This window comes from Pygoscelis adeliae, unplaced genomic scaffold (assembly GCF_000699105.1).
Source record: "Pygoscelis adeliae isolate BGI_AS28 unplaced genomic scaffold, ASM69910v1 Scaffold157, whole genome shotgun sequence".
Classification (NCBI taxonomy): domain Eukaryota; kingdom Metazoa; phylum Chordata; class Aves; order Sphenisciformes; family Spheniscidae; genus Pygoscelis; species Pygoscelis adeliae.
The window spans coordinates 971,592-988,859 of NW_008825107.1; the positions used below are offsets into that span (position 1 = coordinate 971,592).

Sequence of the window (17,268 nt, forward strand, 5' to 3'; positions counted from 1 at the left end):
TGTGGTTGCTGTCTGTGCAGTGTGACTGGGATGTGAGCCCCGTGGCACTGCATCCGAGGCCAGCAGAGGTTTTAGGTTGTCACAGAGAGGCATAAATAGGCATTATGCAGCCTTGCAGTGCTTCATACCACACTCAAAGCTTGGTTTCTGATCTTAAACCAGTATCTCTGATAAGGTTTCCTGAATATTGTGTAACTGATAACCGAATTTCAAACAAGAAATTTGGGTGTCCAGACCCAGACAGGTTCACTGGATAGTCGAGAATCTAGATAGTCGAGAATCTTTCTTTTTTTATTTAGAAGTATAAAATGTTACCTCGGTCTCTCTGAAAACGAGATACTTGACCACTGAGGAGATGTGCTTTGCCTGTAAAGGGATGCAACCAACTTAACTGTCTCAGGGTCTGAGGCCTCTCCTTTTGCCTTGTCCAAGTCCGTATCTCATCCAAACAACATTGGAGAAAGCAGGAGGCAGGAAATTGGAAATGGATAGTGGGACTAAGGTTTGTATATGTACATTAGAGGGAATAAACATTGTCCTGACTAGCTTGTTAATCCTGAACTTGGTCATTTAAACTGATCTTTTAGTTTATGTTCACACGGAAAATGATCCCTTTTGATGTAGTAATGCAGCATTGATCCATTTCCCTACTCTGTTTTCATCTTCAGTAATTAACATAGGGCAGTACTCTAGGTGCTGACACTGTACTAAACACACATTTTATGTGCCATATATATATTCCAGTTTAATTTTTATGATGTTTTCAGAATAAACTTAATTTAATTTTCAGTTAATATTGCTCTATGTGTTCTTCTGAGTATCCAGTAAGCTTGAGAACCATTATTTGACTTAAGCTTTATCTCTACAGAGATAGGTCTTGCCACAAGAAAGCTTCTGCAGAATCTTACAAATCTTGTGGATAGACTGAATCACTTCTCAACCAGTGCTCCTAGTTTGCTCGTCTTGTCCAGAAGCAGCCTAGTTATATTTTTGACAGTAAACTAAATGTAATATAAACGCTATCCTTAACCAAAACAGCATATAGTCTTCACTAAAGATGGAGGGTTTGCTATATTTTTTTCTTTGTTTCATCCTGTGACTCTGAGCTCTAGCATGAAAAGAATAACTACTGTTGAAGTAACAGAATTATTGAGGAAATTCTTACCTGCATCCTTGTACTCAACACCTATAGTGAAAAATATTATCAGAAGAATATTGTTCAAGTTCTGTTTTAATTTGTGGTAGGAGAGGAAAAATAGTAGTAAGTCATTAAACATCCATAGGGCTAAAACCCTGCCATTCAATCTGTAGAAATGAAAATAAACACCTTTCATGTTTTGTTGTTGTCATTATTTGTTACTGATCATATTTTTCATACTCCTTATGCACTTATTTCCCCCCCCCCCCCCTTTCTGAGTAGGTATTTTCAGGGAGTTTGGTGGTGCGAGATGCGTGCACAACATAGTGAAGTATCCCCAGTGCCGACAGCATGCCCTGATGGTCATCCAGCAGTTGGTGTTATCACCTAGCGGAGAAGATGATATGGGCACTTTGTTGGGACTGATGCACTCGGCTCCACCTACGGAACTGCAGCTGAAAACGGACATCTTAAGGGTAAATTAAGTACTGCTCAGGACTCTTGCTCCTAAGCCACTTTTTTTAAAAAAGAAAACACTGAGAAGGGAATTGGATTGGATGGATGGTATTTAGCTACTGAATGTAGATTGTCTCTGGAGTTGAAATGCATACATTTGATGCATGGTCTTTATTTTCTTCCATCAGTCTATGGCAGGTTTCAGAGTCAGAGATGAAGGCTAGTGAGTGAGTATGTTTTTAGCATCATCACTTGTAGTTAGCCTCAGTTTATAGGAAATGAGGTTCTACAGTTACGATAATCCTCCCTGATGGAGTATTATTCAGTAAAAAATAATGAGAATACATGGGGGGGGAGAAAGCAAGCATGTAACATAAGTTTATTTTCAGCGCTGGCTTACGTTTTCCTGTGGCAGACCTACTTTATTTTACCAATTAGTTAGTTATAAATGCTGAATTAGTTAATATAAATGTAAATCATAGAAGATAAAGCCAAAGAACTTGCTCGCTTAAGCGAAGTAGTGGAAAGGTAGGAACATAAGGCTGCGAGTAGAGGAGGAAGAGAGAAGACTGTCATCTGTTCTCTATCGTATTAGGTTTTTTGGCTGCTAAGCTAGACCCACAAATTCTTCTCAGAATAGCTAATGTTATTGTTGTAAATTGACATAATACTGTTATTTTAGGGTAGAAAAGCTGAGGCAAGTAGTAATAAGTAAATGAGTCTTACCAGAGAGAACTCTCAGACATCTAGGATCATCTCTGTTAAAAAGAGCTGTAATATTTCTCTGGCAGGTGAGCAGCTTCATATTATTCCAAAAGACAGAAAGGAAAGCTAGTAATAAAATAATTCATTTGACATATTTTGTCTATCAAGGTCTTCAGTCGTTTTTGAGCATGTCTCATTCACGATACTTAAAGGGAGAGAACGGATATTGCAGTTCCCCAACAGATTTAACATCCAAAGTCAGGGTTTCTGTCCTTCATCTGACCTGTTGTATTTGTCTTCCATTGGTGCTGTTTTCAGAAGTTTTGGTTATGGAACTGACAGCCCAGAATGGTGCAGTGATGTTTAAACCTTACTGTGTATCCAGGTTTGGCAGGAAATGAGACACTGCCTTCAAAGGAATGACAGTCTAACAATTTCACTACCCATCTTCTGAGTGCTTAAAAAAAACCCCAAGCATGATTCTGAAGAAGTAAACTCTTGGTCATGAAAGATTCCCCACCCCCCCTAGCCTGGTTTCCTGTATCAGTAACATTTTTCTGTTGTTTGTGATGCTTCGTGTAGAGAGGCATTTTCTTCTGTATTCCATATTCACATGTGGGTCAAACTTCCTGTGACATCTGGGTTTTTGTTTGTTTTTGGTTGGGTGGATGGGCTTCCCCACCCCCTGATTTCACAGAAAAATGAGTAGTATTCTCTAGTACCTAGAGTCATGTAGTTGCCGCTGTTTGTACTGTGGCTTTGTATTTGTTCAGCAAGTAAGGTTTTATCCATTTTTGTTTCTCTCAGGCTTATTTTTGAACAGCAACTCTTAAAATCAAGTTTCACTCAATTCAGAGATTTATGCATTTCATTGCAGAGGAAGGCTAAAACTAAGTGGGTTTTTTGAGCTAATTCTTTGCTGCCGTTGTTACCTTTGAGTGCTGTTTTGGCTTCATAGCTGCCAGGTGCTTATGCATTGTAGATTTCTGGAACACCCATGTTAGGATGCTCCAAGGTTTAGATTTCTCATTGCTACAGGCAGTCGTTTGCCCACTCTTGTTTGAAATTGTTTGTGAAGTATGATGGCAGAGTAGATTCCTTTCTAATAGCTATATTCTCTGCCTTATCACTAAGGGAATTACCTGGGGTTTTGGGTTCCATTCTGTGCTTGGTCAAGTTTTTTCTGTTGACAGGTTCATTCGTCTCCTTAATTTATATTTCTAAATTAGGGACAATGTTTTGCTTCTCCCCCCCTCCCCCCCCCTTTCTTTTTTTATTTTGTAAGCTCTTGAGGATGGGGACTCTTGCAGTACAAAGTTGATCTTTGGAGACTTCAGGCATTACCAAATTCTTACAAATGACGTGAGAATTTTGCTAGTGTATCAAACAAAAATGTTCCTGCCTGTTTTCAAGCTGTTTGTAATGCTGCTGCTTTTTTTTTTTCTTCGTTTTGATTGTTTGTTTTGTCCATAGGCCCTACTGTCGGTGCTGAGAGAAAGTCACCGCACGAGAACTGTTTTTAGAAAAGTTGGTGGATTTGTATATGTCACATCTTTACTCGTTGCTATGGAAAGATCTTTGTGCTCGCCACCTAAGAATGGCTGGGAGAAAGTAAACCAGAATCAAGTGTTTGAACTGCTTCACACTGTCTTCTGCACATTGACTGCAGCAATGCGCTACGAGCCAGCCAACTCTCATTTCTTCAAAACAGAGATCCAGTATGAAAAACTGGCAGATGCTGTTCGATTACTTGGCTGCTTCTCAGACTTGAGAAAAATAAGTCCCTTGAATGTCTTCCCTTCAAATACACAACTATTTCAAAGACTTTTGGAGGATGACCTAATATCCCTGGATTCTGTGTCACCTACGCTAAGACACTGCAGCAAACTTTTTATTTACCTCTACAAGGTAGCAACAGATTCTTTTGACAGGTATGAACTTGGCTTTTTTTTTCCTTTTTTTCTCTTCCCTCCCCTCTGCCCCAGTGTTACCCAAAATAGTTTTCTTCAAATATGTTCATTGCAAGCTTTTGTATTTCCCTTTTAATCTATTTCTTTGTTCCCTCACTTCAGTGAGAGGAATATAAGGTGTCAACATCTGACCAAATACTGACTTAGCTTGCTGGTGTTCTCCAGGGTATGCAGCATTCTGTCTGATGTTGAATGTTTTTGTAATGGCAGCAATTAAGACAGAGATGTCAGTTTATGGTTATATTTGATGTGTTGAAGCAACCTATTGGTTGATAGGCGGACTGTCTGGTTGCTTTATCATACAGAACTACGAGATTTTTATGCTTTTATTAAGTAAAATGAAAAATTGGTTGTTGAACATCACACCTTAAGTTCATGTTTCCTTTGATAAGGGACTTTAATTAGATAATATCACAATGGCTTTAGAATCATAGAATCATTTATATTGGGAGAGACTTTTAAGATCATCGAGTCCAACTGTAAACCTAACACTACCAAGTCCACCATTAAACCATGTCCCCAAGTGCCACGTCTACACATCTTCTAAATACCTCCAGGGATGGTGACTCAACCACTTCCCTGGGCAGCCTGTTCCAGTGCTTGATAACCCTTTTGGTGAAGAAATTTTTCCTAATATCCAGTCTAAACCTCCCCTGGTGCAACTTGAGGCCATTTGCTCTTGTCCTGTCGCTTGTTACTTGGGAGAAGAGACCGACACCCACCTGGCTACAACCTCCTTTCAGGTAGTTGTAGAGAGCGATGAGGTCTCCCCTCAGCCTCCTTTTCTCCAGACTAAACACATCTAGACTAGACATCTTGGTTTAGGTGGATTGGCATGTTCTTTAAGGTTCTAGCTAGTCTGCAAATTACTGGTTTTCAAATTTAACTGGGAGACACTCCCAGATTTAAACAACTAGAATTTAAATTTTACTTAAATTATACTGGAGATTTGAAATTAACCATAAAGTCTTAAAGTTGATTCAAAATGACAACAAAACTTACTGAAGTATGTTTTGAAGACTGGCTTGTCTGAAAGTAGTTGTCACCCATAATTTAAGGTACAAAAAAGTAAAACAGAGACCTAAGCTTTGTATCTGGGACCTTGGAGCTGCTGCACCCCAGCTATTTAATGCATGTGACCCTGTTTTTCTAAGCCGGCCACCTAGTTAGTCAAACACAAGGTCTGATTTTCCAAGTGTTGAAGGTGTGGCTTTGTATGTTGAGATATTAATTAAGCTGCCAGTTGGTCAGGCTTTCTTAAACTAGGTGTCTAGTAAAGTACAAACTTCATGTTTTTGTTACTGAAAATTTTGTCTTATTTTGAAAATAAGCAGCACATCTTAATGCTTTTCTCTTGTTCAAAAAAACAAACAAACAAAAAAAAACCAAAAAACCAAGTACAGAAATCAATTTATTTGATCTCATTTTAAAGTAGTATTAAATCACTCAGATGGGGGAGGAAAATGTGTATTAAGAATGTGTTGCACGTACTGTAGAAGTTATAACACGGGCTAACAGTAGAGTATGAGGAATCAATGGGGTAAGTAAATCCCATGGTGTTGTTGCATAAGCTCCCTCACTGAGTTCCTTTTTTTTTTTTTTTTTTTCCTGTCATCTTCAGTGACTGCATTCTCCCTTCTTTCTTAAATTTTCTGATCATCATTCTTTGTCAAGTTTACATTGATTTTATTTCTTACCCGTGTTGGTTATAGTTAATTTGCTCAGGCTTTACTTTCTCCTCTCAATTTCGGCTGTTTAGCATTGAAAGATGTTCTGTTTTGCTAGCGTGGTCATATCAATAAACCTCTGCAGAGTAATGAACAAGCACTGCAGAGTCATGCCATAAAACAAGCACACGCATTGCATGTCTGCATGTTTACCTGATGCGTGTCATTCAGTAGCATCCTTTGTCGTCCATGTTGTTTCTGAAGAATGGATCCTAGTAACGATTTTATTGGCGCTTTTGTAAAACTAACAAGCTTATGGCCTCTGGTTTCTTCTCTAACCTCTCTGTCCTACCCCTGTCTGTTTTGTCTGTAGTCGTGCAGAACAGATCCCTCCTTGCCTGACAAATGAGACTTCTCTCCCCTCTCCTTGGGGTACGCCAGCTTTGTCCAGGAAAAGGTACCGACCCTTTATAGAGAAGTTGATCTTGCTTCTGATTTCTCTGTCACCGTTGTGTTTCTTAGTTCTTGGGGATTTTCTCTTTCAAGTTGCTATTTCTTTCTGAGGTGTTCATTTTCACTTGTGTGTTTACTAGATAAAATAAATGTAAAGGTATGTTTCATAGTGAATCCTAGGTAGTGATGCTAATGTATGAGATTAGAGATGTCTCCAGACTCTTGAGGCACTTAAAGTTAAGCTCATGATTCAAAAACAAATAAGGTCTAGTATAAGAAATGGTCTAAAGGAGGTATAAATGACACTCTCAGGAGCAGTTCAAAGAAGTTCAGGCTATGCTAGTAGGTCAATCAGTAGCAGGATTTTCTTTTTTCTTGACTGATTTTTCAAGAAAAGGTACTTTCAGTAGGAAGGTGGATGGCTTGTTAAGGTGCTCATTTGTTAGTAATTGCACAGAATAAAAAATAAAGAATGAACCTGTCAGTACTTGACTACTTTTTGATGTAGAGGCACGCTAAATTAAAAGGTTTGGGAAGAAAGCACAAATGGCACAATTCAGAAATCCTAGCACCTGCTTCCCCACCCCCTCCAGCCCCGGCCAAGCTGCTATCTTTTCTTATGCATCTTAGTGTCTGGTAGATTATTTTTTTCTTTTTTTCTTTTTTTCTTTTTTTTTTTTTTTAAAGTTTACTGGTTCAACAACAGTATGACTTACAGGCCTGTGCAAATGATGAAAATGAGATTTTTCCTGGAGCCCCCAGGGAAGGGGGCAGCCATTTGTTATCTGACAATGCGGGTTTGGCAGAGATTTGCTTTTGAAGGCTTTTTCAAAGACATTTGAAAGACGGTGGGTTATCTGAGGTGCAGGTGCCATGTGTGGAAAATATGCTCGTTCTTGCTTGATGTTTGGCTTAAAATACACCATCGTTTGATGTTTGGAATGTAAAATAGTTTGCAAAGGGAAACAACCAAAGCTGCTTTTGGAAACTGCTTTGAAAGGAGGTATTTCTGTTCGAGCAAGTTAGTAAACAGAAGCCTTTTTCTGTCTTGCTGAGTGATGTTACCCAAGTCCTACCTGGGTATTCTGCAGGGTCTGGCTTCGACAAGGCCACTTTCCTGACAATCCAGAACCTCTTAGGCTGTTGTTTCCTTTCTTTTCTAACACTGAGGCATTTAGGAACAAACGTAGCAGTTGCATGTTTCACAGAGAAAACCTTAGCTGCCAAACTCCTTTCCCTGTCATTTACTCTTGAAGAAACTTGAAAGGAAACAGCGTTTCCTGTGGAGGCTTTTTACAGCTTTGACCCCAATATTAACCTCTAGCATTATGGTTTGCCCTTTCCTGTACTACTACTTGCTGTTCTCACAGGTGTAACTGGCATGGCTGCTCAGGTTCACTGAATTACTCAAACACACAGGTATACGAAGGCTTGCAGCAAAACACATGCAATGCCTTGCAAACAGGAGCTGATTCCAGTGTGTAATAAATGAGAGTGCCAGATGGGTAGTTGACACAGCCTGGTAATTAAAATATAAGTACATGTATATATGAATAGATATGTTAGGCCCAGGGTGTAATGAATAAAAGTGTGCCAGATGGGTAGTTGACGCAGCCTGGTAATTAAAATATAAATACATGTATATATGAATAGATGTGTTAGGCTTCCTTTGTTTGTTTTTTGTAGTACTGAAAATGCAAGCATTTATTTGAAAAAAACGTGTGGTATGTGGCAAGGTAAAGATTGGATAGTTTAAAAAGTCAGTATCCCTGTGGGGTGCTTTGGGCAATTCAGGTAAGCACCAGTATAGTAACATGGGTACTTGCTGAGATAAAGGAGTGTGTCTGACATGGATCTTCACACACAAAAAAGGCCTTTGGGTGATAACAAGTTGTGTAAGACTCAAAGCAAAAGTGGACAGAAAGAATGATCATGCTGGCCTGGGTGACTTTTCAGATCCTTTCTGTAAAAGCAAGTTTTAAAGTAAAAAAAAAAAAAAAAAAAAAGACAGGGCTAGGCTTTTCAAAAAGTCTGTTTGAGCAGCTGTCTGCTTTCTCATGGTTGTTCAGCATCGTGTTTGTCATTCCTAGTGAATTCAGTGCCAGTAGCTGGGATCTTCCTACTTTTAAAAATAAGCAACTTGGGTTTTGTAGTCCAATATAATTTGATTTTTCTCTTTTTTTCTTTTTAAATGTCAGATATGGTCAGATCCTGTTGAAGTTGAGTCTTCTGAGAGAAGTGTTTGCTCTTCTCTTATTGATTTCTGTCTCCTTTACTTTGCTTCCCCAGGATCTCCCTTGTTGCTGTGGCCTGGTTTTCTGCCTTTTGACTTGTATAGACAGGTGCCTGAGGAAGAGCCCTGTGTTGTTTGGCTAAAAGAGCAAGCAGACACTGTGCACGCAAATAATTCTTATAAACCAAAGTAGTACAGTTCTGGTTTTGATGCATGCAGTCTAGAATGGTTCTGGATACATAGATATGCTAGTGTTCTCTCTCAGACATGTCTGCTACTTCTCAAAACTGTATTTCCCTGAGGAGTGGTGCCCTCCAAGTGTTATCCTTTATGTAAACAGAGTAGATAGGACTCCTCCAGCACATGCGTTGGGATGGTGGCATATAGCTGTCCTCCCTGTTACCTGGAATGCATTGTTCTTCCACCCCTCCTGTATAATTTGAATCAAGAACTACAGCTTTGCCAGTTGTTTGCTGTGAATTTTGTCAGAAAAATCTTATCTTGACAGGGCGTTCTCCCTTTTTTGAGAGGATGCTTTGGGCCTGACAGGGTGAAGTAGAGAATAGAATGTAACTTTGACTTTAAAATACTTTTAGCCATTGTTTTTACAAAGTTTGGATGGTGATCGCTCTTGGGGAATGATATGCAGAGTCGTTATCTACAATAAATCTTACTTATTTCTTTGCAGGTGAAAATGGTGTTATAATTCTCATCAAGAGTTGTACTTAATTATATAATTTAAGTTTTAATTTTTCTTCAGTTTTATTTTTTGTTAAATTAGACAGATCTGTGTGTTTGGTACACTGCCTTTTTTCCATTGTCCACTTCTTCTTTTCTTCTCCTTTAAAGGGATCATATAAAGAATGTATAAGCATGGCTAAATTAATTTATTGCGGGTTCTGCACTGACCCATAGTCCTGGGTAACATTCGATGAGTACTTTGGCAGAATTTTGTGGGGTCTATTTTCTTTTCCCTGCCTAGAGAAATTTTTTTAACTGATTTATTTTTTCTTCGCTGTTTTGATACAAGTACTCCTTATATGGAAAAACTAAATATAGAAGGTATTTTAAAATTATGTGAAAAACTTTTAAATAATATGTGCTTTAAGGACATAACTTTTACTTAGATTGCTAAGAGAAAAGCAAATTGCCTAGTCTTAACTGTATCCCCTTTTCAGTTTGTTATATGTAATATTGAAGTCCAGGCCATTTGAGGCCAGGATCATTTGCTTGTTCATGAATCATACTGAGCAATGGCTCGGGTTTTTATTAAGCTCAGAAGTAAAATTTGTGCTTAAAAGCGGACAGAAGCTTGATCTTCAAGAATGTCTTGGGGAGTGGAATTTCACTAGACTGAAGAGCATTCTTAAATACAAATGGATATTTAGTTTTTTAACTGTATCTTGTAAAACTTGCATTGAGATGCTCAAGGTGACACTGGAAAGAGGTAGCAGTTTTCTTCTTCAGGTGAAGAGCAGTGCTGTTAGGATGCATGAGAAACAATTGCTCATGTTTCAATCTCTGCATTGAGACAGAGAAAAGGGTTGAGATAACATCTGTCTATGATAGTATTACCAGTTGTTCTTCTGTTCTTAATTCCATTTAATTTTAAAGGAGACAACGAAGCCTTCCTCTGCCTGCCAGATGTTTCAATCAGTGAGTCTGCTAGAGAAGTTTAGGAAATTGATGGTTAGAGAGTTTGTAAAAACGCCAGAAAAATTTATTTGGGCAGGTATTTTTCTTAGTGGTTGGTTATGATAGAATTGCCATACTATTTTATGTTTGCTGTAAGTATTACCTGAATGAGTAAAGCATCAGTAATTTCCTCTTTCTTCAAAAACTCTCTTTTAAAAAGTGCTCTTGGATTGTTCCAGATGCCAAGTTGTTGTTGATCTGCCATGAGCCTTTTCAATAGGAACGCTTTTGTTGAAACATTGTTTATCCAGCCCATTTTCCAGCCAGCAGCAGAAGATTGTGTTGTACTTCCCAGCGTCCTGTCTTAGGCTAAATAATCCATTGCCTCAGCCTTCCCCCACAAATGATGTTTCTTGCTGAGGAGGGTGTGTGGGTGTGTGTGTGGGTGTGTTCAAGATGCAACCTTCAAAGTGTTTAGGACAGAATTGCACTTGCAGCTTTCCTCATCTCCCATCTATGTCCTGTTTTTCTCAGGAGAAGATTTCCTAGTTGGAAGTGCCTAACGGGTGAGGCACAGCGAGTCTCCGAGTGTTATTTCTGTTAGGGTTAGGGGTTAGGTAAATCTCCGTCACTGAGAACAGGAGAGAGGAAATGCCTCTTTCAACTGATTTGATAGGAAGGGACCCATGGATTCACATTTTAACTGGATTCACTTCTTGTAAAATGGCAGGCAATATTTGATCTTCAAGAAAAATTGTTACATAGAGTTTGTTTTCTTTCTTCTTACAAATAGGCATATACGATTAAGTACTGTGAGAATATGGGTGGTTTTGGCGTTTTTGGTGGGGTTTTTTTTTGTGGCGAGCATGAGCCTTTCAAGCTATCTTTTGCTTCTGAAGTACCATCTTGAAAGCATATGTTCAGTAAGCTGCTCGTGCTGTTTGTGTGTTGAATCTTGTGCTGAAAGAATGGCATCAAGCTGATATCTCCAAGAGTTTCAATGAGAAACATGTCTACAGCTCTCAGCACAAGTGGTTGCTTCTAAGTCAGTGTGTCAAAGCCTCTTTTCCCTGTATTAGACTTAAAGCAGCTTGATGTAAAACTAAATTGCTGTAGCAGTCGTGGAAATACTGAGAGCATATGGACTGCTGGCACGAGTGGACACAGAGACCAACTTTCTGTTCCTGTAGACTAGTTGGAGATTGCTGAGAGTTTTGTGATAGTGCGTTTTATAATCAGTTGTTAATGAAGAGCAAATGTGGAGAAGTGTATTCAAAGCTGAATTTGTCCCCTGGAACAGGAGCAGTAGTAGCTTGCATGCTGCTGTCGCTGTGTGCTGCCACTGCAACTAGAATGAAAAAAGGGAGGCGATAAACGCAACCTTTAAGTTCTTCAAACTGTGTAGCATGTGGGGAAAAGACTTCTGAGTTCAAGCATAGTCGAGAAATTGAGACCCTTACAGGTTGTCTTTAGGGAAACATGTCCAACAGGTTTGAGAAGAGGAAAGTTCTTGGTCTGTCTAACTGAGGGAAGAGAAAGGAGAGGGGAGTAGTGTCTATAGGCCAATTCAAGTTTACAGCTGTTTGAAAAATGCAAAGCTCATAATAGATGGGTGTTGTAACTGTGGGATGTTTTCTGTCCTGCAGGCACGCATATCATTCTGTTTCAACGCCTCCTGTTTGCCCTCAGAAAAACATAGCTGATGTGAAACTCCAAACAGGACCCACATCTGTACAAAGCTCCGATGCGGTCGTTATCCACCCTGGTGCTATGCTCGCGATGCTGGATCTTCTGGCCTCTGTTGGATCAGCTACACACCCAGAGGTAGGGAAAAAAATTCTGCTGTCTTAAGCTTTGAGAGTGACTGGGAAAAAGGATGGCTATGGGAAATAGGAAAACCAATTATGTCCTCTCATTTCATGCTGAGAAGCTAATACATTTCACAGACTAATGGAATTGAATAACTGTGGTGGCATACAGGTCTGATACAAATTGTTTTATTTTATAGGCTTTGTTTTGTTTGTATCTTTCAAACTCATGGCAACAATGTAAATTTAAAGAAATGTCTGAAGTGGCCATCAGATAAGTTTCCAAGCATTGTGATGAATTCTTGTTTTCCCTGATGTATCATGCGTTAACGCATAGTATGAGGAGGACATGGGATTAGACATTATAGCTCGGTGTTTACATGCTGTTTGAAATAGCTGGAATATGTTTTAGCTCCAAAATTGTACTGCCTGCTTTGTACAATTCCCAAACCAAAACCTCTACTGGTGGTTTGTATATAAAGGATTTGTTGGACATTTTTTGAAGTTGCTTAAGTATTTTTTGTTTGAGATGTCTTCCCTGAAGAACACTGTTTATTTAAAAAAAAAAAAAAAATCCGAAAGAATTACTAGACTTGATTCCTCTTTCTTGTCCTCTACTGGTGATGAGCGTGGCAACTTTGTCTTCAGGGCATTAATTTGGCAGTTATGTTGCATATATCTTAAATTTTGTAGAGATGATGATAAGTTACTAGGAGTAGCTTAGCAGTCACAAAACCAAAAGTTCTTAGTACACTCTAAGCACATGGAACTTCTAAACTGACTCACTTCTGCTGGAGTGAAAAAAGGAGAGGTTAGTTTAACCATCCCTACCTGAATTGTTTTTCTTTGCAATGGTCATGGTAATCCTTCATATAACTTATTATCCTTTTTCATAAAGAGATGGAAGTGTCTCTTCACCCACACACGCGCGTGCACACCCAACACACATACATGCACATATATTTAAGAATAGGACGTTTTGTGTATTTATTGCTAATGGTAGTTTCCTTTTCATTATTATGCATAAGGGCTTCCTTTTGTCTGCCTTCTCGGTTTGCGTCTTCTCAAGTTGCTTGCTTTTCTTCTTTTCAGCATGCGCTGGATCTCCAGCTGGCAGTGGCCAATATCCTGCAATCTCTAGTGCACACAGAGAGAAACCAGCAAGTCATGTGCGAAGCTGGGCTCCATGCACGACTTCTACAAAGATGCAGTGCTGCTCTGGCTGATGAGGACCACTCGCTGCATCCACCACTCCAAAGGATGTTTGAAAGGCTGGCCTCCCAGGCACTGCAGCCGATGGTGTTGAGGTCAGGAAGATAGCACTGAAGTCTGGTTGAGCTAAGCCCTGCTGCCTGCGCTGTCGCTGGCTGGCTGTAAATGGCTCGGATTGGTAGAGAGTATAAGTGACCTTGTGTGATAGTGATCGCATGGGATCCCATTTTATTTCTCATCAAATAGACTGTCTTGCTTCTGTTAATCAGCATGTAACCCTGGAGACGTTGGGAATTGGAGGGCGGGGGAGAAGGGAGAAGTGTGGAGCGGGGAAATCTGATGTTTTTCACAAAGATTGTACTGAAGTTAAATGCTTGCTTCCTTCCTGCAAATCTTGAGAGGCTATCAAAAGTGCTGTTCCTGGCTAAGTCCTCAGGAAGAGGAAACGTGATGATTTTAAAAGCAACACTGCCATAGAAGAGGACGGATTCCTAGACTTTTCTGTGCAGTGTTAAATACCTCAGATTGGAAAAGGTTCAGGCCAGCAGTTTTATTTAGCACTTTAGTTTGTGTGAAAGAAATACAGGAATGTGGTACAATAAGTGTCTGGAAAAATCTGGGGATGCATAGCTTTAAAAAGTTGATCTTTCTGCATATTAATGCAAGTAGGTTTGTACATCTATGCTAGTGCTAGAAAAGCGAGCTTGAATCATAGAATAGAATAGAATCATAGAATCATTAAGGTTGGAAGAGACCTCCAAGATCATCGAGTCCAACCATCAACCCAACAACACCATGCCCACTAAACCATGTCCCTAAGCGCCTCATCTACCCGTCTTTTAAATACTTCCAGGGATGGTGACTCAACCACTTCCCTGGGCAGCCTGTTCCAATGTTTAACTACTCTTTCAGTAAAGAAATTTTTCCTTACATCCAATCTAAACCTCCCCTGGCGCAACTTGAAGAGTTTATGTGCATATTTTGAACTATTTGTTAAATACCCACGCAGTTGTATGATGCTCTGGATTGCTTGCTAGATTCTGGGGAGACCTTCTTGCGCCTTTCAATATAAAAAGGGGGCTTATAAGAACGATGGAGAGAGACTTTTTACCAGGGCCTATAGTGACAGTCCCATGGGCAAGGGTTTAAACTGAAAGAGGGAGGATTTAGACTGGACATAAGGAAGACATTTTTTACAGTGAGGGCGGCGAGACACTGGAAGAGGTTGCCCAGAGAAGCTGTGGATGCCCCATCATTGGAAGTGTTCAAGGTCAGGTTGGACGGGGCTTTGAGCAACTTAATATAGTGAAAGATGTCCCAGCCCACAGCAGAGAGGTTGGACTAGGTGATCTTTAAAGATCCCTTCCAACCCAAACCATCCTGTGATTCTGTGATCTCAGATGGAATAAGGAACTTCATTGTGTTATCTCCTATGGATCGCCAACTGGCTGACCTGCAGCCAGGACAGCTGGTAGGTTCACTTCAGTGGCATGTCGCCGTGTCAGAAATTATTCTGCAAGGAGCATGCTTGCTGATAGTTGCATCACAGGGACTTAACCTTCCCTAAGCATAGATACTGATAGCCTAGGTAGCTGTAGGTATAGATACTATAGTTATCTATAGATCTAGATGTTGATAGCTGTGAAACTATCCCCAGCCAAATAGGACGCATGGATAAAATGAAGCTGAGGTCACTTACTTCAGCCTGTGGTCTGCCTTTCCGGATGAGTTCAGCTTGCTGAATGTGCATCAGTGAGCATCCTGATGTTCTCCTACAGGATGCAGCAGCCTCCTGCCAAGTCTTTGGAGTTAAGAGAGGGGAATTGGGAGCTTTATCAGAATTGTTTGATTAGTTAAAATAATGTCAACTTTTGAGAGCATGTGTTCAAAACTTAGATGGTTTCAAATGGATCAAATGTGTTTCTTGTAATTATGCATTAGTTTATTTTCTCAGTTAAAAGTTTTGTTCATTACAAGTAATTACTGTCTTTTTAAAAAATGATATTAGATTTGGTGCCGTTCTAGGCAAATAAATAGACAAAATGATTTGTAAATTTTTTATTCTCTTTCTTAGGGAATTTTTACGCTTGGGAAATCCTTTGAATTGCGGAGCTTGGGACAAAAAGCTGTTGAAACAGTACCGCGTGCACAAACCCAGCTCACTGAGTTTTGAACCGGAAATGAGAAGTAGGTGCTGAAGTGCTAGAAATTTGCGTAAAGAATGCTTCACTGATGTCCCCCAGTTGCATACTTACATAAAATTTGTAGATAAGCATCCAGAAAAACCTAACCTCACCCCAGCTTTGTATGAATGTGAAATCATCAGAACAGTTTGATTGGAAAAAGTTCTAAAAGCAGAGGGAATGTAGTACTTGTATTTAATATATATCCAGTGAGGTAACTATAATTTTTTATTTTAGGAACAGTAACTATTAAATATGATAGTAGTTTGCTTTTAAGTCTTGAGTAGATCCTGAGTTTGTAGTTATTTAACAGTAAAAGGAAAAATATTTTTCTCCGATACTTTCATGTGCACATCACATCATTAAATCTATGTGGTGTCTCTCATGGGTTCAGTAAGGTGTCAGATAAAATAACTGAAATTCCTACACTTAAGCATAATTCCGTTTATTTCAGCTAGACTCAAGGACGTGGCACATCATCAGTATCACTAGTAATGAGAAAGAAATAGAATTAAAAAGAAAAAAAAGCACGATTTACTTAATCTGGCAGAATCTCAATCTAATAATCCGTTTCTCTTATGAACAGGTAGAATTTGGAGTTGGAACACCTACTCTTAATTATTTAAAGTTCAGCAGTCCCTTTTTAACCATTCATTAATTTTTCATGGTAAATATTTACAATGGTTTTACTCACTGCTCACTTTCAATATGTTTACTTTCCTAGTATATTTAAATTGAAATCTTTAATAGTATGTGGTAAGCATGTGTTGAATTATGAGTGCATAGTAACTTAAAAATTTTCAAGAAAAAGGACAGACTTACATTAGCTTTAAAAAAAAAAAAAGGTGGGGGGCGGGAGGGACACCACAACAACTCAGTTTCAGTTTTAGTCCTGGAATTAACACTGTGGGAAGGTATTCACAATGTATTTTGAAAGGATATTCATTAGATAGTCCTAGATTATAGATACACATACATACACGTATGCAGTGGAAATTTTCATTATACCTTCTTTGTGTGGTATCCTGTCATGGAAGTTCATCCATCTGATAGAATACTTCATATTCTATCAGTAATTACACATCAGCTCTGATTATCATACTGGAAAGTTATATCTGTTTTCCAGCCATCTAACGAATCAATCTGATAAACTGCACTGAATGTCTGTAACCGACGGATTCCTCCAGCCAATCCGATTCCACATGCACTCTTGCCTAATATTCTCCATAGTTGCAGAGCTTGGGAGTAGCTGTTCGTGTAGTATAGGAGAGTCTCAGTAAATGGTAATACAAAGAAATTATTGATAAGTTTCCAAAGCATGTGATACTTATTTCTAGGTGTCAACTCAGTCGTTGTATGGCCAGTTGTAACACATAGTTAAAATGTTTGAATTATTTAAAAGGAACTAGAAAGTATCCTGGATGGTACTGAACTACAAGCATTAAATAATGAAATAAATAAATAAAATAGTTCACGTTATGTCATCAGGTTCAGTACATTTAAAAAGAGGAGAGAAGGAGAGATTCAACTTATCTCTCGGCCAGCGTGTAATTTATTTATTTATTTTTAATAGGGTATTATTGTGGGGGAAAGTAAACAATGAAAATTGTGAAAATGTGAGTCTGAAAAGTTTTTAACCTAGGAAGGAGAAGGCAAAGCTAGCTTCTGAATACTGCAAGTTATGTTAAATTTCCTAAGCTAAGCTGACTGGGCCTTTCTGCTTATTGAGAGCTCTGAGAATTTTAGCTCAGAGTCACTGCATCTGAAGTACATGAAGCAGAGTTTTTCCTGCCTATTAAGTCAGGTAG

The 17,268-nt window shown here is 39.1% G+C and overlaps 1 protein-coding gene across 1 annotated transcript in view; it reads left to right on the forward strand.

The window, feature by feature from the left end:
• Positions 1–17,268, forward strand: part of WDFY3 (WD repeat and FYVE domain containing 3) — a 157,532-nt gene that overhangs the window by 61,582 nt on the left and 78,682 nt on the right. The window contains exons 11-16 of the mRNA XM_009327491.1: positions 1,421–1,614; positions 3,773–4,230; positions 6,310–6,393; positions 11,904–12,081; positions 13,158–13,372; positions 15,352–15,464. Of these exons, the coding sequence (XP_009325766.1) occupies positions 1,421–1,614; positions 3,773–4,230; positions 6,310–6,393; positions 11,904–12,081; positions 13,158–13,372; positions 15,352–15,464 (1,242 nt within the window). The remainder of the gene's footprint in view (positions 1–1,420; positions 1,615–3,772; positions 4,231–6,309; positions 6,394–11,903; positions 12,082–13,157; positions 13,373–15,351; positions 15,465–17,268) is intronic.